Genomic DNA, 26415 nt, shown 5'->3' with positions numbered 1-26415 from the left:
AATAATTCAAATTTGGTGACTACGTTGAACGCATCTATCCTATCAAGCTAGATATAAAGAATACATCAGATACAGTTAAGTATGCCTCATATCTTGACTCGCATCTAGAAAAGAGATGATTTCAGTTTCCCAATTGTGAACTTTCCATTTATGTCTAGCAACAAAACAGCAGTATCTGCATTATGAGTATATATCCAAAGTTAATACGATATTTCCAGGCTTGTATTTACTATCATGTTTTCTAGATGGAGAGTTACTGCTAACAAGGAAGCTATCAACCAATAGTTTCAAATAGTGAAAGTTGAAACTATCCTTCGTCAATTGTATGTACGCCATCACGAGTTGGTTGACCGTTATGGAAATCCGTTTCACAGATGGTATCTGATATGTTCCTTATGTTGTTACTACAATTGCGTTCCTTTTTTCCCGAATACGACCTACCGAACTAGACTATTTACCGCGTTTGTGATTACATGAGCAACACGACGGGTACCACATGTAAGGCAGGATCTGCTCACCCTGCCTGAGCACCTGAGATCATCCCTTAATTCCGATTGGGTTCGTGTTGCTTAGTCCTTTTTTTTCTATGTTTTGTCTTGTGTACTATTATTTGTGTGTTTGTCTTTTTCTTTTGTAGCCATGGCGTTTTCAGTTTATTTTCGATCTATGAGTCTTTTTTAAATAGAAACTAGTATAAACAATTATTGAGCCATTTACTTTAAAATCACGAAAACTTTCCTTTCACATTAACATTTTTAAAGTTGGGAATTAAAAAAATCAACTACTAGTATATGCTTAATAAAACTTAATTGTAATATATAAACAAGAATACCTAAGACATAGGCGTGTGTTACACATGCATCACTGTGATAAGTCTAAAGGAAGTGACATTTTCTGACTTACGATAATATTCATCTTACTTTACTTGTGTTGAGATTAGAGGAAATAACAATACTGTGACGATTCATACTTGATTTCCATGTGAGAAAAAAATCATGTTTGTACGTGTATATTCAAGGCGCATATTTGAACGTATGCGTCCAAGAATTGTGTAAATGCAACACATATTGCCATGTTTTTACTTTCCATGTTTTAAACTGTGAGTCACATAGGCATACCAAGATACTTTTAAGCAGAGTGAATGAAAATTGGTATGAATTGAGGAGGAACACCTTTATTATCTAAGTTATGTAACACTCATGGTAAATGTATTTGTTACAGCCGTTTAGGGAACTTTCAAAATGGGCAGACGGTAGCTGCATGTGACTATAATGAACTAATCATAACCATTTGACACAGTTGTACATGCTATCTTTAATTCAATAAAACAATACTGAATCAAATTGATCAAATTGAGAATGGAAATGGGGAATATGTCAAAGAGACAACAACTCGACTTAAGAGCAGTCACCATCCGAAGGCCACCAATGGTTCATATAAACGAGAAAATTCCATACCTAGAGTTAGTCCTTAGCTGGCCCCTAAATAAAATGGTGTACTTGTTTTGATACCTCTGTTCGAAGTATTGTAATTGTTGCTGAAATGAATTTAGCAACTGAAAGTATTTCATGAATTAAGTTCTCTTTTTATTCCGCATGTTCTCATACGCATCAGTTGTCAAGATTATCATATACACTTTTGCATGTTCCTCATCTGACTGCTGTACCTTTCTTTAATTGGTTACAGTAGTGTCGCTGGTCAAAACCGGTTTTCATTTTCCAGCTGATTCGTGGCTATTTGTTGAAGAATTGTGGCTTTGAATATTTAAGCATGCACTTTGTGCATTTGTACATATACATTTTATAGTCAATTTAATCTATTGACCCTATCTAACACAAACAATAGGGAGGCCCCTTTATAGATATCTGCAAATCAGTTCAAATTTCAAAACAATGTCAAAATTAAAGGTAATAGTATTCAATAAAAGTTTCAAAAACATTCAAAATTTAATTCCATGTTTTAAGTAAGTCATAACGTTATAATTGACACTTATTTTATTTCTTCAAAATGCAAAGAATTTGAAAATGGCTTTTAAAAAGTGATCCAATCAAGCTTAAGATGATGTACACATTCCATGCTTTTTTCATTCTATGAAATTGGTGATTCTTAGGGTTTGAAAGGAGCCATTTGTAAATTCCCCATGATATCATCTAAGCCTCATTACTAGATATGATTCATCAATTTAGTTAAACAAGAGCACCTAACTAGGTATTAATTTTTGAATAAGAGATGCCTAACCTTCTGAAGCACCTGAGAGGATCACCTATTTTAGTTGGATTGATGTTGCTCAATTCTTAGATCTGTATATACTGATTTGTGTTTGTCTTTGTTTTGCGTTATTTATCCATGTTCTATCTTGTTTTTTTTTCAGTATTAAATATTTTTTGAGTGCCTACGTATCTTTTGATCTTTAGTCAACTATACAACAACATATTTAATTAGCAGTTTATAAAAAATTCGTAAGGGCAGACAATTTAGTGTATGACACACTCATAACAACAAGTTGAGCATAGCAGTGCATAGTAGAGGGCCCTCATGGGGTTTTTGATTATGTGATTACTTGGCCGTTTTTTTAATGATTATTTGATTATTAAGCCAAATATTTCATGATTATTTGATTACCTAGGACTGTATTTTTAGTTTATGATTATTTGATTACTAAAGATAAGCAAATATTTAATGATTATGTGATTATATTGGCAAAAAAATGGTGATTATGTGATTACTAGGACCCCCCCCCCCCTTGAGGGGCCTCATAGTACAAAAAAGTGAAATCATTAACACACCGAACTTAAACATATCAAACGAATAGATAACAACTGTAATATTCTTAAATATGTAACTTGGTTTAGGCATTTTCTTGTAGAAAATAATTGATTCAACCTGGTTTTATTCTTTGCTAAATCCCTCACTTGTTTGCCATTCACATAAAATTCCAGTATATTGAACACAACAAACAGGCAAAACAGCACCATTACCCTCGGTATTGTTATCTACCGTCACTTCTGTTTTATATGTGTCATCTACATTTATTACATCATTACAAAAAGCAGATATCTCTGTGATATATATTGTGGCCAATAGGGCATACATGTATGCAATCTGCATTATTTCAAAGTAGCCCTCTGTGTAAAAGGCCGAAATATTAACATCCACCGTCTAAAGCTTTCAAATGCTTTCATAATAATGTGGATAAACTGATCACGTTATATCATTTCAAAGACGGGTTTAAAACACGTTAACTGTATAGTAAATGGATAAGTATCACATAGGGTTACTGAAAGTAATAGGTTTGACGGGTACATGCAAATGTCCAATGCATAAGGAGTATCATGGAATCTGTATACAACAAGAACACATAAAGAAGAAACATACTCTTAATGATCACATATCAAAATATTTAGTTCAATCTTCAATATTGTAGACCAGCTGTGATTAATGATATTTGAATTTCCCAATCATGACTCTACTCCTCGAATGTTACATAGTTATCATTAGGGGATCATTCATCAGTAAAATATAGGTCAAAATCTTTGCATTAGAAAATTACTGTACCATCATGGAAATGTCTTGTTTATGACGCACGAGAGCCCTTGAAAGACTCTGCTGTTTCTTAAAAAGTGTGTCTCCTTGATCGAGCACGTGTTCAACCACTTTCACTATGGGGCTTATGTTATAAAGCTGTGAACATATAGAATATATAAAAATGAAATCTAGCATTAACAGTTAATTCCCTCATGGACCGAACAAAAAGATAACTCGTGTATCTTTCTCATCAAAAACGAGAGATGAAATTACTAAATGCCTTCTGTTTTATTTCATGCTCTTTACTGTACTATACAAATTTTCTTTATTTAATTGATAAACTTAGATACATTTTTAACAGCTATTCAATGTATGTACATAAATATTATATAGTTAGTAAGGAATTAGGCAAAACATGTATTCAAATTACAGTTTTTGCTGCATGTGATAATATTTGATAAGTCATATTTGTACAGTCAAATATTGATCCAAACTTTAACTACAGTCCAAACTTTTCCATTATGCCCACGTTTTTCTTATTTTGGTAATTTCTTTCTATAGATTTACATCCCAATTAAACATTACTGTCTTCTACCCAGACAAGTTTGATCCTCTGCAAATCTGTTGCTATGGTAATACAATATGCGTATATTTTCCATCACGTATATAAATAACTGTTTGATTCAGTGTTCAATTTCAACTTGAATCGTCATTCCTGAAATTAAATAAAGTGGATACTGAAAAGGTATAAAAAAAGTTCTTATTGGTTCTTGTTGTTTTCTAAACGTCCAGAAGCAATTATATAATGCATGCTATCTGGGCCTTGGTGTCCGAGCGGTCTGAGTAGTCGAACTAGTTAGAACAACGAAGGTCTGTGATTTTCTCTGTTCACTCATGCTTCCAATAAACCCTGACTACATTGACATTGTACAATAGTTGTCAAAGAAGTGTTATATACAAATTCATCAATCACTCAATGAATGCATTTTTAGAGTGAGAACAAATTAACAATAGGTATAATCAAACATGCTTGTGAAGGCGTCCACCAGAATGACGTACGTGTATATGATATTTGAACTGCTTTTGAAAATTGAAGATATAATATGGATACAACCTTGTCAAAGGTCACCTACGGACCCATAAAAATACTGTTGCAAGGGTCCTTACACATGACAACGGATTTAGCGTACCCATTCTGATCATTCATGGCTACTTCTTGATATATCTCCTACAGTCAGACTCTATTTTTGACATGTGAATCCCATATGAGATGACCAAGAGACTCATTTGAAAACACCTGAAATTATCCCTGATCCAAGCTGACTCACTTATATTTCAAATAAAGGAAAGCGTTTTCCGAGACGTGGTAACAGTCAACAGGCATGATTAAAGATAAAAATTAGCTGTCTGCATTCATTCATACTTGAAAACAAACAAGCCTGAATAAAAAGTAATGCATATTGAAAATTACAAGAAAAACACAGAAAAGGCTCAGAAATCAAAGTATAATTACCTGATATTGAATTTTCAACTGATTTCACTTCCTTAACAGAAATAGTTTTAGCCAATATTCCATTCATTTCATCTGCATACGGACTTGTTGGTTTATTATGGTGATCAAATCGTTTCAAAAGGTCGCTTAATATATTACATAATTCTTTGAAACGTGTATCGTCAAGGTTAAATTTCTTGGCATGTTCTAATTCGTTTCTTGTTAGTCTTATGCGCTCAATATCATCTCCAATAGCTATGTCCGTATTCAGAATATCTTGCCAGCATCCTCCCCATGGTCCATGAGGATATTGTCGTTGGTTTGAATTACTTGGAATATGTATATCAAGTTTCCTGTGCTCCCTGTATAAGTATGTTATATCACAATCACACCTTGCACGTAGATGTGGTTTATATGGTTTTAATAGATCATATAAAACATCAGCAAGAATATTCAATGCTATCATTCCCATCTTTGTGAAATTAATTTCCTCATTTGTGAACTGGAAAGAATATAAAAGAAAAGAATTGTGATGTAAATTACGAAACAGATTACCTACATTAAGACACTACATATTTTTTGATTAATTAATTTTCAGTTAAATTGGTCATGAAGGCACAGTAGGTCATGTAGTTACTGCACGAAACACAAATAGCTGATTTAAATAAAATTAAGCAACTGGCATAGAAAATTCAAAACTAACTCTTGCTGAATTGGAGAAATTTTCTTTTAACCAAAATCTGCAAATGCTGTTTAAAATCTTGCCGATAATATTTCAGAAATAATTTATCAATGAAAAGTAAACAGTGTCAATTTAATGTTTTTCTTTATAACTAAAAAGACCACAATGATTAAACTGGATCACACATGTATCATTTATCAAAACGTGTTAGCTTCCGGTCTTACAGTATAAACATTTATACTGAGACAATTGATTCAATTATCAAAAGAACAGCAGTATGATGACTATCAAATGTTGAAATCAGTAGGACAGTTTTGGGGTTTTCGGACAGAACAATAAGTATGTACACCTCTGAGGAGTCAAAAATTTTCTAGAATTTATTATATGATGTTTGGGTTTATATGACTTTAAAGCAATAATTGGTGAAGAAAAAAATCATATGAGGTTGCACTTTTTATTGCTACGGTCCTTTGAAAGTACTCAACTTTGATGATTTTCCCATTGTTCGTCAATTTTTACCCGGTTTTGGGCTATTATCATGAAAAAAACAGTTCCACAATTAAACCTTTTTTCATACTTTCATCAATAAAGATGTAGTAAATCAATCTGAATAATTTTAATTTAAAAAGTACAGGTAGGTGTTAATATAAGAAAGTTTTATGTTATTTTAACGTTTTTTTTGTGTCAAATTTACCATGCTGTCAAATTCAACGTGATTGAACGTCAGAAGAATGCATCCTTAAGTCCATTGATTGATTATTAAAATGATTTTTCGTTTTAATGAAAAGACAAATAAGAAAGAGAAATATAATTGGCTTGTCCATATGTTTTTTTCACGCACAAATATTTACATTTTTAAATTAAAAGAACACTTACATTAATTTTTTAAAAACAAAATAATCTATTTGATAGCTTGTCATTGTTATAGCTTTTTTCATTGTGAGTTTGTGGAATTCATTCTAATGTGAATTAATATCAGGACCTTGTCAAACATTGTCCCTTTTCAAATGATTATTTTATGAACAGGTTGTTTAATTTAAAAATTCGTAATTTATGATAGTGGTTTATTAACCAAAGGACAATTTAAGTCCAAGGCTGAGCATGCAATACTCACTTGACACGTAAACATAGTACTGTGTTTGTATGTTTATTCACTGTATGAAAGGTTACATAAAATGCTGATCACATACGGCTTACTGTACATATCAATACAATTACAGTGAAATTGTTTATTTTTGTGTATCCATTCATCTTTGACGATCTGCTAGACTAACTTCACTATTTGTACAGTGAAGCTGTTTGTGTATGTTTATAAACCCTGTGATAGTTAAGGTCAACTGATCAAGACACACACTCATTTTAAGTGATAACTAGTACAGCGTAGCTGTTTGTGTATGTTTATAAACCCTGTGATAGTTAATGTCAAATGATAAAGACACACACTCATTTTAAGTGATAACTAGTACAGCGTAGCTGTTGGGTATGTGTTCAGCAGCCCGACGAAAACGACCATTGCTGAACATATACTTTTCATTTGAAAAGTGGATACTAGTTCAGCTATGTATGTATTCATATATATAAAAAAAAGAAGATGTGGTATAATTACAAATGAGACGATTCTGCATCAGCGACCAGATGACATAGTAGTGATCAACTATAGGTCACTGCATAGTCTCCAACAATAAGCAAAACTGCATATTCTGCTATAATAATCCTTGAACTGACAAATGTTAATTGATTCAAACGAGAAAACCAACGACCTGATATGTATAGTAACAATGAACCAAAACAAATATGATATTAAACAACAATCAAAAACCACTGAAATACCTCAATAGTTTATCAACATTCCAAAAGTGTACACCAAATGCTGATCACAAACTTATAACTTAATACATAGTACATTTATAAATAGAATTACGTAGGTTTGTTTAGTGATTCTTGTAGAGTATATTTATCTATCCATTTGATAAAAGTTTACGTCCATTAATGCTGAACAAATAATACTCACTTATATACAATCTTTACGTCCAATGTTTACCCCATACCTACTTATATCACGTTATTAAATCTATAGGAAGTTTTGTTCATTGAAGTTGCTTGGTTTGTTTTGGTTTATTTTTTGTTTGCTTGATATTTACTACAAAAAAAGGTAACAAAAATACCGAATTCCAACAAATTATAACTAGAGGCTGTTAATGTGCATATTAAACAAATGACACTCTTAAACATTATAGACAAGAATAGATTTATAGACAAAAGTCTCTGATTTGGTGATATTGCTTTACAGAACATTTGCTCTTTACAGTAATCACTATATATAATTAATGTGGCCCAGTAGTTTCAGAGGAAAGTGTTTTTGTAAAAGATAACAAAACTTGTGAAAAATTGCGAAAATTGACGCTTAAGGGCAATAATTCTTAATGGTGTCTAAAAATTTAAGGGCAGACAGATATTAACCTGATGATTATGTTTTCATGTCAGATTTGCTCTAAAAGCTTAAGTTTCAGAGAAATGAACCAACAACTGCATTTTATCCAATATTCTATTTCAAGCCATAGTGTAGACAACGAACGCCCATTGTTAGAAAAGCTAACTTGGCTCTTATGAGCAAACAAAAATGGAGAAATAAATAAAACAAAATTAAAGAATCAAACGGCAGAATGAAAAACTTAACTTCTCCTGTTTAATTAGTTTATATTTTTAGTGAACATAGCAAGACAATACAATATGGCGTTACATACCCCTGCCGAACTGGCTGTTTCTGTTGCCTCGTCATTGACATTTGAAAACACCCTCTCACCAGCTTTGACATGGACACGAACCTGTAAATAAAAAAGTATGTTTTTCATTATTAATAGAAAACAGTTGGGGAATTTTTTGAAGAGTTTCAAGGGATGGGTGTCAATGGGGGCAGCAACTATCATTTTCGTTCATTCAAATTTGATGACACAGGTTTAATCAAATAATAATACAATGTCAAAATTAGTTGGCTTATTTATGAAAGCATTCGAAAAGGGTTATCAAAAAGCCTTTGTTGTGCGCGTGATTAATATTGTCGTTGTCATTGTTAAAAATTGAATGTTGAATGAAAACAAGTGGCTCTGATAAGTTCCCGGCACTCAGATAGGTACTAAAGTCTCTTCAATAATGGTCTCTCTAAAAATAAGGATTATATGGATGATATTTTGGCTCTCAATAATGCCGACTTCAGTATGTATAATATAGAAATTTATTATGTTGAACCAACTTTAACTGCCCTTTCCTCGATCTTGATATCTATATCATTAACGGAAAGCTATATACTAACATTTATGATAAAAGAGAGGATTTCTCATTTCCTATCGTTAATTATCCAATTTTAGATGGTGACGTTCCCATGTCATCAGCTTATGGTGTTTATATATATCAACTTGTACGATTCGCCCGTGTATCTAACAATGTTTTAGATGTTAACGAGATAAATTTATGTATCACTGATTTTGATATCACAAACTAGTCAAAACATTTACTAAATTTTATCATCGGTTTAAGGACACCATTCGTAAATGTAGCTCAACATGCAGACTTATTATACGTTTAGGTATTTCGCATCCAATATTTTATGGAAATATTTTTTATAAAGCACACACATGTCATTATTCACCCCAGAAGCTAACAAACCTTTAAATAGACTTATTAAGAAGGGATATAGTTACGATACTGTTGTCAGATCATTAAAGATTGCATACTGTGGCGTTAATATTTATTCACTTATAGGGTCTTTGCATCGGAACTAAACACATTTATTAATAAACCAGTTTTGGCATGACACGGGTTATGTTCTTCTCATATATGTTATGATGGTATGATACTAAACCCATAACGGGAAGGATTGTGCCTGCTATTCATATGATGAAGACATAGTTTTTCAATCAGTTTAATTGAAGTCTGGAGCTGGCATGTCAGTTAACTGCTAGTAGTCTGTAAGCTATTTATGTATTATTGTCATTTTGTTTCTTTTGTTTAGTTACATCTTCTGACATCAGACTCGGACTTCTCTTGAACTGAATTTTAATGTGCGTTTTGTTATGCGTTTACTTTTTTGTATTGGCTAGAGGTATAGGAGAAGGGTTGAGATCTTTCAAACATGTTTAACCCCGCCGTATTTTTGCGCCTCTCCTAAGTCAGGAGCCTCTGGCCTTTGTTAGTCTTGTATTATTTTAACTTTTAGTCTCTTGTGTACAATTTGGAGTTAAGTATGGCGTTCATTATCACTCGACCAATATACTTGTTTAGGGGCCAGTTGAAGGACGCCTCCGGGTGCGGGAATTTCCCGTTGCATTGAAGACGTGTTGGTGACCTTCTGCTGTTGTCTTCTTTATGGTCGGGTTGTTGTCTCTTTGGCACATTCCCCATTTCCATTCTCAATTTTATCTCTAAAAATAAGGATTAGAATAGAAATCTTTTTTGTAGATCTGTTGTTTTGACTATAGTATTTTTGTTTTTTTCCCCTTAGAATTATATTATTTTATTTGAATTTTACACTAGATTATTTTTTTAGTGTTTACAGTTTATGTATATCTTCTTGTTTTGATAAACAACAAATTTTTGACAATCAGTCCCTTTTCGTTTTTGCTTTTGAACATGTTTATTTATATTTCATCTATATACCCATTCTAGCATATTTGTAAAAATTCTCCTAAAAAAGCAAGAATTTTACCAAATAGTCACAACTGTTAATTATTAAAGTGTCAGTGAAAGATCCACGAGGAGGGGTGGGGTATATAATCTACATTAAAAGCAGACTGTTAATTCTAATACAAGTGCATATCAGAAATAAAATCATAACAATGCTAAACTTTGAGGAAAATTTAAAATGGACATTCCGTAATTAAATGGCAAAACCAAAAGCTTAAACACACCAAACGGATGGATAACAACTGTCATAGTCCTTACTTGGTACAGGTATATTCTTATGGAGAAAATGGTTGATTCAACCTGTTTTTAAGCTAGCTAAAAAAGTTTCAGTGAAAAGTCTATGAGGAGGGGTGGGGTGTATAACCTACAATAAAAGAAGATTGGGTTTTTTTCTAATACAAGTGCATATCAGAATAAAAATCACTAAAGTACTGCACTTTGAGGAAAATTCAAAACGGACAGTCCGTAATCAAATGGAAAAACCAAAAGCTTAAACACACTAAACGGATGGATAACAACTGTCATAGTCCTTACTTGGTACAGACATTTTTTATGGAGAAAATGGTTGCTAATGCCTGTTTTTAATGCTAGCTAAACTTCTCACTTCTATGACAGTCAAATCAAATTTCATTATATTGACAACGACGAAGGACCAAAACAAATAGACGTAATAAGTAAAAATATCACAAATAGGGGTACATCAGCAAAACGCATACTCACCAAAAAAGTGGGTCCGCCAGAAGGGTTAGCAGATCCTTCTCCACATATGGCAACCGTCGTGTTGCTCATATTATAACAAATCCTGTAAATAGCCTAGCTCGGTAGGTCACATTCATGAAAACGGAACGGAATTGTAGTTGACAAAAGGAACATATCCGATATTATCTGTGGAACGTATATTCAATATCAGTCAACCAACTCGTGTAGGCCTCCGTAAAATTTACGAAGTGATGATTTAAACCTCACCTTTTGGAACTCTTTTGAAAGGGTCACAATTGGGGAGAGAAAAAGATAAATTCATTGGTCGTAAAGTTTTGTTTGAACCGACCCTCATTGTCAATTTCTAGATATAAGTTCTAATCAAATGGCGAAATAAAAATCAAATGGATAACAACTGTCCTTTTCCTGACTTGGTACAGGCATTTTTTGTGTAGGAAATGGTGGATTGAACCTGGTTTTATAGCTAGCTAAACCTCTCACTTGTGTTACAGTCGCATGTCATTGCTTATATATAATTATACATGGTATCCATCAATATTATGTGTTTACAATATTTATTAGTGGCATATCTTACATTGATCTACTCACAAACCTAAGTGTATGCAAAAAAAGAAAGTCATAAATAGTGCTGAACTTCGAAAAAAAACTCAAAAGTAAAGTCCCTAATCAAAAAACAAAAAGCTCAAACACTACAAACGAACGGATAACAACTGCTGTATTCCTGACTTTGTACAGGCATTTTCTTACGTAGAAAATGGTGAATCAAACCTGGTTTTATTTGAAAACATTCAATCAATCGTCAAGGAAATAAGATGTGCCTACGGTAATGCATGTACATAAGATACATAATTGACCTATCAAATGTGATTCCTCTTAAACGGACTTAACACAAACTAATATATATGAAATCAGGAACTTTTTCAGTGTAAATATACCATGACCGAGTGGGCGGGGCAAACTAATTTTCTCGGACGTGAGATGTGTAAATGATAATACAACTTCATACCAGATATAAATGAACCACCACATGTTGTTCCGGTTTAACTTACCTCATCACAAACTAATACTCTACATGTAAAGTACTAACAAACAAAAGTTACTGCTTAAAGTGAAATTTAAAATTCAAATTAAAAGGAAAGACTTTAATATGTGTTTATCTTTATGTGAAAAAAACATAAAAAATGTGGTGCATATTTTTAAATAAACCGCTCTGCAGGTTATTCAGTGTGTACCACATTTTTATGTTATTTCTTTAAAGACAGAAAATATTACAGCCATACCTTAAATAAAACAATATACAAGATTTCATAATTAATCTAATCTTAACCTGTACCTAAATTGCATAATAGAAACTTCCAATTACTGTCGATTCAGATAATAATGCGAAAAGTGCGACTAGGTCTGTAATAATTCAATAATAAAAAGTTGCATTCTGTTAAAATGTATTTGATACTCATATGTAAATTTTCACGAAATCGCAATGATTTTTGTTCCATTTTTGTCCATTATAAAAAAAAGTTACAATAACCAGCACGCAATAATTTCTGAATTTACAGTATGCAAATATTGGTATGAGAAGTGTGTCAGAAACATAAGATTGTTACCTTGGTGGATGTACTGGTCGTTTTTATTTGACTCAAACTTGGAACATTTGCAGAACTTGGAGACAACTAAAATGGTTTAAAAAAAAATAAAAGTTATTATTATATATAAATCTATGCAATATTTTGACAACACATAACAACTTACATTGGTTGCAAAGATATAAAAGCTATTAAGATAATAACTGAAAGAATAATCTTATTCCATACAGTTCTTAATGTTTCTTTAATCAAGCACAACTAATAGGAGAAAGACAAGGACAATGAACAAATCAGGGACAGAAAAAGTTTCTCTATATGGCATCGTCATGCAAATATTTGTCAGCAGATCTTTTAAAGTGTCTTGCATATCAATGTTTAAATGTCACTGACCGAAATATGTCTCGCAATCGAAAAAAAGTGTTAACGGTTCATACCAACGATATTTAGCTATAGTGTGCAATATCAGTTCGTGAGGGAATTCAATATTTGCTTTACAACGGTTCATTTAAACCCACTTTATAAAATACAAATGTACCAATCAGAATACACATGTTTGCAATGTTTTAGACATGGTTTTATTTTGTATCTATGTTTATTTGTGAAGCAATAGATGTTTTAAAAGGGTGGATTTTTAGTATAAAGTCAATTACTAAGTAGACTTTGGAGCCCAAACTTTCTATGGTTTTCGAGTGATGCTGGAATTCAGTCGTATTACATACCATTATACTGACAACAATGTGTGTTCAAGATAAACAGACGTAAAAGAAAGATGAGAAAACTATACCAAATGAGAACGACATGTTTTTGAAATTATAGCAAAGTATTGGGTCGACAAATTATAATTTATAGTTTAACCATATTACTTAGTATGGTGTATACTTTAATTGGTGATCCAATTGATAAATATATCGTTGAGTTGTTACATGTTTAGACGTACTTATAAACATAATAATGTCTGTGAATGTGTCTTACGATTCTGTCCGATATATATTTGCCACTTATTCCATGTTAAAAATTATGTACAGTGTTAAAACTCGAGATTCTACTAACGATGAAAGGTAACTCTAGGCCATCGATAGCTGAATTATTGTTCAGGCTAGGTGGTCGAGTTGTCTTAATCGATTAACGCAGTGGTGTGGTCTTGATATCCCTATAGCATGAAGTCGAATCCCGGCCAAGTGAGAACATACATTATTTTGCTTCCGCATTTTAATATTGTTGTGTTTATATTTAGAGTAATTATCTATGTATATATAATATGATCACAGGAAGTAGTGTTTGTTTTGATTAATACAAGTTATTTTGTAATAAATTAAGTTTTTCGATTAAATGAATTTTATATACATGATATAATATTCACATTGCCTTTTGTACATCAATAAAACTAGTCTAAGAACTTTCGACCATATTTTCAAGTATCTTAAATTTAATTCAAATGGTTACGCGTTTCCGATTTTTTTTAATGAATAATTTTCAACACTAACTTTTAGCCTTTATAGATTGATGGTGTCTATTGATTTTAGCTGAAATTGCAGTCTACACATTTTTTAAATTAAAGTATATATACAAAAGTGTGTAAAGCAATTTAAGTGAATAAATTAAAAAAAATACAAATGTTTTCTAAACAAATTTCATTATAGAATTTCAATAGCAATAAATGAAGCACTAGCTACTGTTCTATCATTATTGAAAATGGAATAATGAAATAATATTTCGCTTTAAGCAGCCTGTAAGGTTCAAATTTGTACACATAAGCTTACAAACCCTTGCAGGTAAATAATTCAACCTCGTTGAATCCGTATTCATGTGAAATTCAATTAAAACCCTTAGCTAGAAATTGATAACGCATGAGTGATGCATATTGAGTTTTTTAAAAAGAAAAGATTGTCAACAATGAAAGTGAAACATATAAAACATTATATTGACTGAATCAATCATAAAAAAAACTCATTCTAATACAGTTATAACAAATGATTTATATATATTTATAATCTTTAATATGAAAATAAACAGAATAACAAAAAATTCAATAGCACGAGTTCGATATCGTTGTTTGTTAATATCGCTTATATGACCATTGAATGTATTTGGGGTCATCTCGATAGTTGATTAGATGGAGTCTAGTCTTGAAACGAAGCTACTTATTTTCAAATCCATGCCCTGTAAATTGATTATTTTAGACTTTATATAATTTTTTGTTTTACATTGTATCAAATCGGTGAACATAAATTTGACATCTAGTGCCCCTGCAATTCTCAATAACCTTTAAAAAACGGACTTGTGCTACAAAATTGTAGCACAATTTAAGGTTGATTATATGGGATTCGTTAATGAACTTTTTACCTTCATATTTTTCTTTTCGTTGAAATGGTAGCACATGCTGATACCATAACAATAATTAATGCAGGTACTTTATGATATGTGACTGGGAGAAAATGACCTGATAATACCAAGTGGTCGGTTTAGATGTTTCTGAGAGATATTTGTATATGTAAACCGTAACACAAAATTATCATCACAATTAGTAAGTAACTATATTTAAGATAAGTAAACTAATGCCCTTTAAGGGGTAGACCTGGTATATCGGAGACAACATAGCAGTAAATAAAACAGTGATTTAGCATTGATGTTGTTTATATTTGGCTGTGAGAATGATGCAGACAGATCCAGTAAGCTGTACATGTTTGACACCACCAAACATTAAACTAAAGATTTTTTTTATGATGTGGATGAAAAGGTAGAAAATTACCATTCATACACGAAATGCTTAAAAAAAACACTGGTCAATGAACTGAGTCTGATGAGTTCGGGAGCAACTATACTGACTAAAGGACCTTGTGGCATCATTTAGAAAAAAAATCTTGGAAATTCGATTTGAACATATGAAATAATTAAATAATGAAGTAATATAATTTTAGCGCTAAATCATTGATATAGAGTTTGTACTTACTGTTTGTGTTTGGTTTATTTTCAAAAATAAAAGTCACTATTCTAGAAGATATGATCTGAACATCGATCCTAGTACAAGCTTATGCTAATAGATAATCTACATTAACACACATAATTCATAGACAGTCTGTTGGAGGTTTTGTAAGGGGAAAATGAATGTTGTCCCAAAATTCTACTTTTTTTATGTGCCTGGTTAACCAACTTAACAAGTGAAAAATTTTGACAATTTCAAACGGTCAAATTCGATAACATTTTGTGATTTTAAAGATTAATAACCAATGTATTTCTAAACAATTTTTCACAGGAATTAAACGACTAATTTTTTTTCTGACTAAATTTGAAAAATAAAAGTTTCACCTGAGCTGGCCAGACTTTTTCGCCGTATCATTTGATATAAAAAATAATTTGCATTCAGGCTATTTGTAATACCATGATGTTTCAGATTTACTTGAAGATATGTTTCTTTTACGCAATTTAACAGTCAGGGGTGTTTCTAATGACAGCATTTGCAAAAACACTCAATGATTTTACCTACTAGTGTTTTCGACCGTTTTTTTAGGGTACCCCAAAATTGGTCATATTCAATATAGCCTAAACATAAAAAGGTGAATTTCCTTAAGACTTTGGCAGATGATGTATTGACCCCTAGCTTTTCAATGATGTTATTATCAGAAAAATAAACGAGAGGAAAATGTTGGTGTTACCAAGGCCTACCCCTTAACATACGCATCACGCTTATCTACTTACCAAACTTTGCTCAACACCATATGTTTTCATCACAAAAGCTAGTCCATCGGCTGCTTCAATACGTTTTAAAGCTACCATTAGTCGGTATATTGTTGGAGCTACCATATTGGGTTCTTTGCCAGTTTTCCATTTAATGAGAAGATCATGTATTCGATCATATAAATCCCTTGGATTGTTGACTATTGTCTCCTTGATGCTATTTATGCTTAGACCCAATTCAACGCCTAAGTGAACAACACAATCACCTATCAGCTTCTTTTCTGTTAAAGTATTAACCACATGATCTGACGGAATTTCTTGCAGGCGACTGTGGGCATTTTCTATTAAAAAGATTAAAATGTGTATATAGTAAAAGAGGGACGAAAGATACCAAAGGGACCGTCATATGATATCAAATTGTGTTTATATAACGGATTCCAATTGTTCCGGTTCATATACATTTTTGGCTTTCAAATATTCAGCTTTAAAAAAGAGGGACGAAAGAAACCAGAGGGACAGTCAAACTCATAAATCAAAAATAAACTGACAACGCCATGGCTAAAAATGAAAAAGACAAACAGACAAACAATAGTACACATGACACAACAAAGAAGACTACAGAATAAACAACACGAATCCCACCAAAAACTAGGGGTGATCTCAGGTGCTCCGGAAGGGTAAGCAGATCCTGCTCTATATTAAGCGTTCATGCTAAAGGTAAATCTAGAAGAGTGTTTCGGACGCATGCCATGTATAACGTGATATTTTTATCATTCTTTCCATGATTTATAACATTGTTTTTTTTTAATATAAAGAAACTTAAGTTTCAACTACCTCAGACTAAAGTGACCTCAGATGGATTTAGCTATTTTTTGTCATTTTTTGGTCATTTGGCTTTTCAGATGTTTCGAATTCTTTTTTGTTCTTATACTTTCTTGGCTTTATATATTCAGTTTTTATCGTTCCCGAAGAAGGTAATCCAGAAATGTACGTTGAAAGGCATGTTTTATAACGTATTGTTTTCATATTTTAGTTCCATTATGCATGCTATGAAAATGATATAACAGATAAAAATTCCAAATAACATAAAATGTATTACACTTCCTAAATTTAGATTTCTTACCATAACGCAAATCTAAAACGAGAATTATAATAATAATAATATATCTGCCTAATTCTATACATGAAAATAGTGTATCAGTAACCTTAATTTATATAAATACCTGAATATGCTATGAGCTATTTAATCTAAAAAGGCATTGTACACAAACAAACCTTACAAGAATTTAAAGGAAAATTATGTTGATAGTAGTATTTTTTTAAAACAAAACAAAAACGTACCTACTAACGTATGGTCCTCTCTGTGTACCTGTATGATGACAAATGGAAACTAGGTAAAAGTTACACACTATGTTAAAGTATGTAACACGCAAACAAAAAAACTAAACCAGTCAATCACACCTCAAATTAACAGGTTGGAACTTATCGTCAGTGCATACAGGCATGTATGGTTAGATAGATTAATTATGGCTTAAGAAATGTTATATAATTCATACTTTGATATGAACATTATGGGAATCACATATTGTTCTTGAAAATTGAAAGATGCAATCTGGTTAGTGTGGAGATAAACAGAAACTATTGATTCTTTAGTTTCTTTTCTGGTAAAACGTCGATATCTTTGATGAATTTGTACTGATCAAAGAAGTTGGTTCCTCTATACATATGTAATGTATGATTACAAATTTTTAAACAATTTTTATTTTGTATATTTTTGCATAGAAACTGTGCATAGAAAATAAAGGGAAGAGTAAACAAATCTTACCTGGCAGAGATAGTGTGGTTCTTGAATAGCTGTCAGCGCCGTTAGCAATTTCTCAAATGTTGCTTTCGATGGGGTACTGTCTTCTTTGTCTCTCCACGCAAAGAGCCCAAACAACATAAAATCCATAGGATTAGAGAAATAACGAAAATGTATGTTGTCGTAATCAGCTTTCTTCATGCCAAGGTTCATATAGAATTTTTGAAAGTCACCAATTCCTATTGTTCTTGCTAGCTGTACAAAATGCTGATCCTTGGGTCTTAAGAGAAGTGTTTCTCTTTCGAGACCTTGAAAGATAAATCATTATCTATCTTATTTTTTCTGTCTGGTTATCGTTTTGTTAAGCAACAAAAGAAGATAGTATACTATATAAGATAAAATTATTTCTGATATATTTTCTTTACTCAGAATCATATTAACATTTCCTCAATTCATTTCTAAATATTGTAAAGGCTAAAGTTCAAAATTTATAAAAAAAAAAACAATGATGCCAAAAGTCAAAATCAGCTTCATAATAACTGGATCAAACGCAATTAAAACTTGAACTTTTATTTATTAGCTAGTGATGTACTTAGCAGTCATTATTCTTCTTAGTCAAAATTACCTCCCCATTACGCAAGTTAATTTTTACAATCGTAAAAATAGAAAACATTTTAGGGAAAACACGCTGCCAATTTACGTCTTGAAAACAGATAATTTAAAATGTATTAAAATCGCAACATTACGATCCTTATATGAAAGTGGTAATTTACTTCCAAACATTTAGAGGTTGAAGAAAATAACACTATATATTGATTACACAAAATAAAGGTTTTTCAAAGTTATACATTGTAAAACATCAACTTGTTAAGTTGGATATCAAGTAATTTAAGTGATAATGTGTTATTTGAAAACACCTACTCTGTAGTTAAAGGAAACACATTGGATACATAATAGCGATTCAGATTCTATAATATTTATATATTTAGGCTGTAAGTGAATACAATAACAATAACAATAAAATGTACAATACGAAAAGAATAAATATGTGTGTCAAGTGATATACCATTCTCATGAGTAATAGCGACAAAGTATGTGTGTTCGAATAAAAAATATTTTCTTAATTCACTTGACGACAAATTTTCTGGTGGATCTTTGAAATGCATAACTTAAGAAAAATTTTATTGTTTGTGTGTGTTATCTAAGATGATTAGTCTTCAACCTCTGAATATGTTTGATCTGCCCCTTTACGAAAGGCAAGGAGATACATTCATACATTTGTCTTTTAATATACAACTGGCATATAAAGATTATAATGATACTATGCAGATAAATACATCAGTTTTCAAGAACTATTCGACATTGCTTCATCACTTAAATGGCTTTCATTTTTCGATTATAAAATGGATGGCGTAATGGGGAGATATTTTGACAAAAATAGAATCTTACTCCTTCATGATTCTTAATCCAAAAAACTGTCACCTTGGAGGAGGTCTAAATTAATGCTTTAAAAAATCAATCTATTATCTTTTTAGAAATTTGTCCAGCAAAAGTAATGCTTATGCGACAACAAAAAATCTACTTGTATTTGCACATACCACAATCGACTGTTTTATGAAAATATGACTTTAATAAAATAAAAGAATAGAAATATCTCAAACTCAATACTAAAATATAAAATTTAAAAAAAATGCATGCAATCCTAAATTATGCACATACAGTCAACTTTTCATGTCCACACAAAAAGATGTAATCAATTCAAATATACATATTTGGCTTTTTCACATTTTCTAACACAGAGTTACTTTTATTAGTTTAATCTCAACTAGGTATCCGTCTGTAAGGTGAAATTTTAAAAACAAATCTAGAAGTTAGAATTGATACTATCAGGCAGAAGAGTAATAGATAAGAAGCATCATTTTGAGATATCTCATTAAAAAAAATGGCTGGGAACTTTTTCCTTATATTAGCATGGGTGATTTAAGGGTTTCAATTAGAGAGAAAGAAATCTATTTTGTTTTCAATTTTTGTTATTGACTTAAAATGAGCTACAGGGCTTTCAAATTTGTCGTATTGTCCTGACAATGATATGTTTATATTAACATTTTATAAAAATGTCATCTACGAGATAACAAGTAATCATCTCAATAATTTTTAGCAGCTCACCTTGCCCACGGGGCCACGCGAGCCTTTCCCATCACCTGGCGTCCGTCGTCCAACGTCGTCCGTCGTCTGTCGTCTTCGTCCGTCGTTGTTAACTTTTACAAAAAACATCTCCTCTGAAACGACTGGGCCATATGTAACCATATTTAACCACAGTCATTATTGGGTCATTTAGTTTAAACAAGTGTCCGGTGACAAAGCCAACCAACCAAGATGGCCGCCATGGCTAAGAAAAGAACATACGGGTAAACTGTAGATCTCTGAAACTAAAGCAATTAGAGCAAATCAGACAAGGAATGGAACTGTTTATCGGGTCAACATCTATCTGTCCTGAAGTCTTCAGATGAATCTTACAAACCGTTGATGGGTTACTGTCTCTTAGTAATTGTAAGGAATTTTGCCGTTTTTTGTTATATCTTGAATATTATTATAGATAGAGATAAACTGTAAACAGCAATAATGTTCAGCTAAGTGAGATCTTACAACTAGTCAAACATGATCGAAATGGTTAGTTTATCCCTGAAGGAGTAATTGTCCTTTATTGTCAATTTTAAACAATTTTTCATAAATTTTGTAAACTTTTGTAAATTCTTACAAAATATTGTCAACTGTTACTACTGGGCCAAGTTCATTTTAGATAAAGATAATTGTAAACAGCAAGAATGTTCAGAAAAATAAAATCTACAAACACATCACCATCACCAAAACACAATTTTGTCATGAATCCGTCTGTAGTCCTTTGTTTAATATGCACATATACAAAGGTGAGCGACACATGCTCTTTAGAGCCTCTAGTTTTAACTTGTCTGCCTAAAAAGTGATGTATATTTATAATTTTTATAAGATTAAATGGAAGTCTTTTTCAACTTTTTCTCCTTCCGTCAATTTTATTCGAGTCGAGATATTTATTTTTAGATGAATGTCTATTTTTCTTCAGACACCTTAAATGAAAAGGTGGATTGAAAGTGTACAGTCAAATGATTCTGGAAGATTGTGCAGAGCCTCACCCAGACATATAACAAGGTTTTGGCATGTTATGATAATTTAGGGGAGAAAAAGGTCATGGTGTTTCTGCTATAAACAGTGACAAGTTTCTGCTCATAAAAGTGATGTGACGAAAACATGGAAAAGGAACTATCAAAATAAACTCAACTGTAATACCATCTTATTAAATATATGTGAAGTAGTTGTCTGACAGCTGCGATTAACATGTTTAGGCAAAAGGGACATTTTTAGTGCCGGACAATGATCGGTCTATTCAAAATTATTTTCTTAAAGTTCATCATCTATAGTAAATCAGATTTAGATTATCTTAAATACATTTTATAAAATTAATATGATTTGGTGAAAAATGATTAAAGCTAGTAATTATTTATTTTAAGCAAAATATCATTAGAACCTAGATATTCGAACTAGTGCACATGTACGCATATAACAAGTGGGTGTTAAATCTTAGTATGCATCCGAACTCTTCAATAATCCTTGACAATTTACGTATCCATCTTTGGTCCGTGTTTTTGCAATGTCTGTCAACACCATGTCTTAGGAAAATGTGCTTTTTAGAAACGAAAGTAAAGTTTTTGACAGGGTACGTTTGCACTAATACATAGGGCCACACCAATTTAATTCTTTTTTCGACGGACCTGCCCGAACCTATTTTTTTCAAAACAGTTTGTTTTTTAATATTAAATATATTCCCGCTTAAAATCATGTCCATTTCCCGCACCGTTTTTTTAGTAAATATTATAGAAAGATATCATCATTTGTTTTTAAAATCACCTGTATATAACGATTTTAGCGGTATACTACTGTTGCCTTTATTTAAACCTTTCAGCACCCCACCACACTTTATAAATATCTGTGAGAATATTTGTTTCAGCATGACACCAATTTATCCCAAGTGGGAGTGTTCTGTTATAAATATATAACAGCGAAAATACCTGTACAGAACAACACATTGGTTTCTTTGTCCCTCACTTATAGTCCCTATCAAAAAGATGTTCGTTGTTAGAATAAAGTACAAAGATCTTCTGAAAGATTTGCCTTCAACTGCAATTATATAGTATGCTGGCGAAACAAAATTATCCATAGCCGCTAAATGTTTATGCACCTGTCCTGATTGATTCAGGGGCCTGTCGTTCAGCAGTTATCGTATGTTGGTGTGGTTGATTGGTATTTTCCCGTTTCAGGCGTTTGGATATATAAACTATATAGTTGGTTTTACTGTTCGACTTGTGTACACTAATAATTTCGGGGTCCCTTATAGCTTGCTGTTTGGTCTGATCAAAGCCCTGTGAAAAAAGCCGTACTTTGACCTGTGTTTGTTATTACCAGGTTGGGAACAACCGTCCCTCAGACAAGGGGTCATTGTACTGTTGCAGAAAAGAAAATAGAATTACCAAGGATGTTTATAGTGCTTCTATACAGAACTCTGAAAACTAAGAATTTTTTACTCAAAAAGAGGAGAAATACATCATATTTTAAACTTTTCTAAAGAGACGTCCACTTATTTTGAATAATAGTTAAGGTAAATGTGTTAACATGGTTAAAGTCCAGGAATATTAAAAAATTCTTGGACATGTTTTGACCATTTAATACTAGATATATATATATATAGTTCTTTGGGAAAATTTGAGCCCTTTTTTACTTAAAAGTGTTTTTTTACAAAAATATATATTATAACTTATATTGACCCCTCATAAAAGGGATATTTATAACATTAAGGGGTTGTTCCCAACCTGATTATGACTTGGATGGTGAATTGTCTCATTGTCAGTCACACATACATAGACCAGATTTAATTATTCAATTATTTCTTGGTGAACAGGGAAAAAATACTTCATAAGTTAAGGAAATGTCAAAGTTCAAGTGATAAATTGTCAAAACCTACTATTTTATGTTTACAAAAAAAAATTATATAATCGCTCACCTTTACTTTTCAAGCTTCGGCTCAAAAATTAGCAAATTAAATATTTTTTTATTAAAATTTTCAAATCGCTCGCTCGCCCCAATTTTTCGAATCCAAAAATCTGTAGGACAAGAAAATAAATTTGTGTGGCCTAGGCAGATAATAGTACGCTGATGTTGCACATTTCGAACGATGCACATTTATTTAAAAGGTAACGTAAGAAAATCCGATTATCCAAACAGTCAAGTAAAATATCATTTTTATTTCAATTATTGCATAAATGATTCCAAACTAGTTACCACGATTCCCTAAAGTCTGAAGGGATTGAAATCTAAATATGACAAAAAAAGGTCCGACTGGCTCAAATATTGTTTAAAAGCCCTGATGTGAAACGGTGGTAATTAGAAGAACAAACATTTGTGTATTTGGTTGAAAAAAAACATTGTCAGTGCTGTGTATGGTATAATTAAACATTATTATAATCAAATTGATGATTTGATATAAGTGTTCCAGGGTGAGTATATGTTATTAGTCTGTGTTGTTCAAATTGTTCAGGTATATTATCTCAAACTGATTGATTGCTGTGTGTTTTGTTTTCTTTCTTTTCGGCCATCTTTTTTTCCGGTTTTTTTTTTTTTATTTCTTAGTTCCCTTTTTGCAATGTTTTGTGTTGTTTCCATACCTGTACAGTTTTGGTCGCAGTGCTCTTTATTCTGAAAAAAAATATTCGTATTGGGTTCAATGTTGCCTGCAATAACATATGCCCACTAATTAGTACATACAGGAGATTTAAACTAAGTATGTATGTCGAAACATTTAATTGTATGTATAAGTAAAACTGACAGCTGAAAATATCTTTGCGCAACAAAACGGAGCTACTTACATCCCTGTCCTTGATATCTAATGGAATATTGTCGCATGGACAATTATTTTTATGTATTTTGATTATATATGTGTAGTTATAAATGTAGACGACAATACTGTGACATGTTATAACTCTTTACGTGTGTTTTATTGTAACCAATCAGCTTTTAACGATTTTCAAACAATCCATTTCAGATACAAATCGTGTGTATGCAAAGCAATAGAATCATTAGTCATTCAGCAAGTATTGCATGTGTATGAATCCAGAAAATTGAGGATATAAAGATATATCACTTACCTTATCAAAAAACCAAAACAGAGGCAGTTTAGTTTCATGTGTGTTACCATTCTTGCATATCCAATGCATTTGCTGTTTTGCAACCGACAAAGGTATTAAACATGTTTCACCTTTGCATATTTCTCCAACTTCTATTTCAAACAGATCGGACACAACTGGAATATCATGATTACCCAAACAACGATGGTAAAATTGGAGAATTCGTTCTAGTGCCAATGTCAAGCTTTCCTGAGTTGTTGTCGCTAGATCTGGTGATATGAGCTGCTTGGCATCCTCATTAATGAGGTACACAATGATTTTCTGCCCTCTAATATGGATTTGAATTTCATTTTTGTTATCAACATTGAGAATTGCAGCTTGATAAAAAAGACAAAAACGAGAGTCCACGACTCTCAATGGCCAGATGCTGATTGAGGCACCAATAAATTTGAATGATAAAGCTGATGGAACCACCATGTCCCTCAAATTATAAGCTATGCATATCGTTCTGTCATCTGTTGCATTACTCTGCATTTTTGGGGGAATCATTGCCTTCACCATGCAGGGAACAAGAAAAAAATCCGCAGATATTTCTTTTTCGATATAGCGTTTAGGTTCAACAAGGATGTCAAGATGAAGAAGGACCTGCACTATATATTCCATTTTTCGGACATCAGATAAAATATCTTTAAAAGCTGGTTGGGACCATAGAGTAAACAGATCTGGTTTTCTCAAAACTCCAGTTGATGATAAGTTATCTAGTATGCATCGAATGGGTCCTTTTGCTGGCCAAAACATTATGTCTGTTATGAAGGCCCTTAGAATATTGACCATTGCCGTGGGCTGAATGAAAATGAAACCTCGTAACGCTGGTTCATCGAAATACAATATCTTTCCTATGGAGTGCTGAACTAGTAAGAAATCTTCAACTCTTGTTTCACTTAGAGCATTTTCCCCATGGGACTGGTTTATCTCCAAAAGTTGTTTTCTTGTTATCAACTTCACTCCATCTGCTCTCATATCTGAAATCGATAAATCAAGAGGCACCCAAACAATCGGCATTTGTTGCCCCCATGTTGATTGCTGAAATGCGATATCAACTAACGTATCTTTCAAACGATCAATTTCTAGGTCTTCTGCGTCTGTTGCGTCGATGAAAAAGACTTTGTCATACTGGATATGGTCTTGTAGCTTGTGCGATGAAAATATTTGTGTCAACTCCTTTTGAAATGTTACGCATAATTTCTGCTTCTCATCCTGTCAATTATACCCCAAAAAGATATCAATGTATATTTCATTTCCATGAAAATCGAAAGTTTAATCTATATATCGTAATGTGATCAATACATATTTCACCGTTTGCAATTAATCAAAACATGAACAAGTCCTTGAACTCCAAAAAATGTTTTGAAGAGTTGGAATCCGTGTTTTATTTCATCAGTTCTACTGTAAAAACAGATATATATTATATGTCAACATACCCATTTTATTCCATACTTTTTTCGTTTTTATTTTGAATTGATTAATATGTCGCACATGTTGTTACATGTAATTGATATTTATGAAAATTAGATTTAGGGAATCAAAGAGGGACGAAAGATATCAAAGGGACAGTCAAACTCATAAATCTAAAATAAACTGACAACGCCATGGCTAAAAATGAAAAAAGACAAACAGACAAACAATAGTACACATGACACAACATAGAAAACTAAAGAATAAACAAAACGAACCCCACCAAAAACTAGGGGTGATCTCAGGTGCTTCGGAAGGGTTAGCAGATCCTACTCCACATATGGCACCCGTCGTGTTGCTTATGTGATAGCAAATCCGGTAATTGTCTAATTCGGTAGGTCTCATTCATGAAAAGGAAGGGGATTGTAGTTTCGACGTAAGGAACATATCCGATATCATTTGTGAAACGGTTATTCCATAACGGTCAACAAACTCATGATGGCGTCCGTAAAATTAACGTAGTGATTATTTCAACTTCACCGTTTGGAACTCTTGGTTTAATAGCTTCCTTGTGAGCAGCAACCCTCTTT

The 26415-nt window shown here is 32.2% G+C and overlaps 1 protein-coding gene across 1 annotated transcript in view; it reads right to left on the bottom strand.

Moving 5' to 3' along the window:
- Nucleotides 1-3848: 3848 nt before the first annotated feature.
- LOC139486325 (uncharacterized) overlaps nt 3849-26415 on the bottom strand; it is a 113013-nt gene continuing 90446 nt past the window's right edge. Inside the window, exons 12-20 of the mRNA XM_071271195.1 lie at nt 24392-25627; nt 23912-23942; nt 18183-18466; nt 17699-17726; nt 16358-16698; nt 12704-12769; nt 8444-8524; nt 5039-5519; nt 3849-4240 (exon numbers count right to left, since the gene is read on the bottom strand). Of these exons, the coding sequence (XP_071127296.1) occupies nt 16367-16698; nt 17699-17726; nt 18183-18466; nt 23912-23942; nt 24392-25627 (1911 nt within the window). The 3' untranslated portion in view covers nt 3849-4240; nt 5039-5519; nt 8444-8524; nt 12704-12769; nt 16358-16366. The remainder of the gene's footprint in view (nt 4241-5038; nt 5520-8443; nt 8525-12703; nt 12770-16357; nt 16699-17698; nt 17727-18182; nt 18467-23911; nt 23943-24391; nt 25628-26415) is intronic.

Source organism: Mytilus edulis, chromosome 8 (assembly GCF_963676685.1).
Source record: "Mytilus edulis chromosome 8, xbMytEdul2.2, whole genome shotgun sequence".
Taxonomy (NCBI): domain Eukaryota; kingdom Metazoa; phylum Mollusca; class Bivalvia; order Mytilida; family Mytilidae; genus Mytilus; species Mytilus edulis.
Note: the sequence above shows the minus strand (reverse complement) of the source record. Positions and strands in the feature narration are given on the sequence as shown.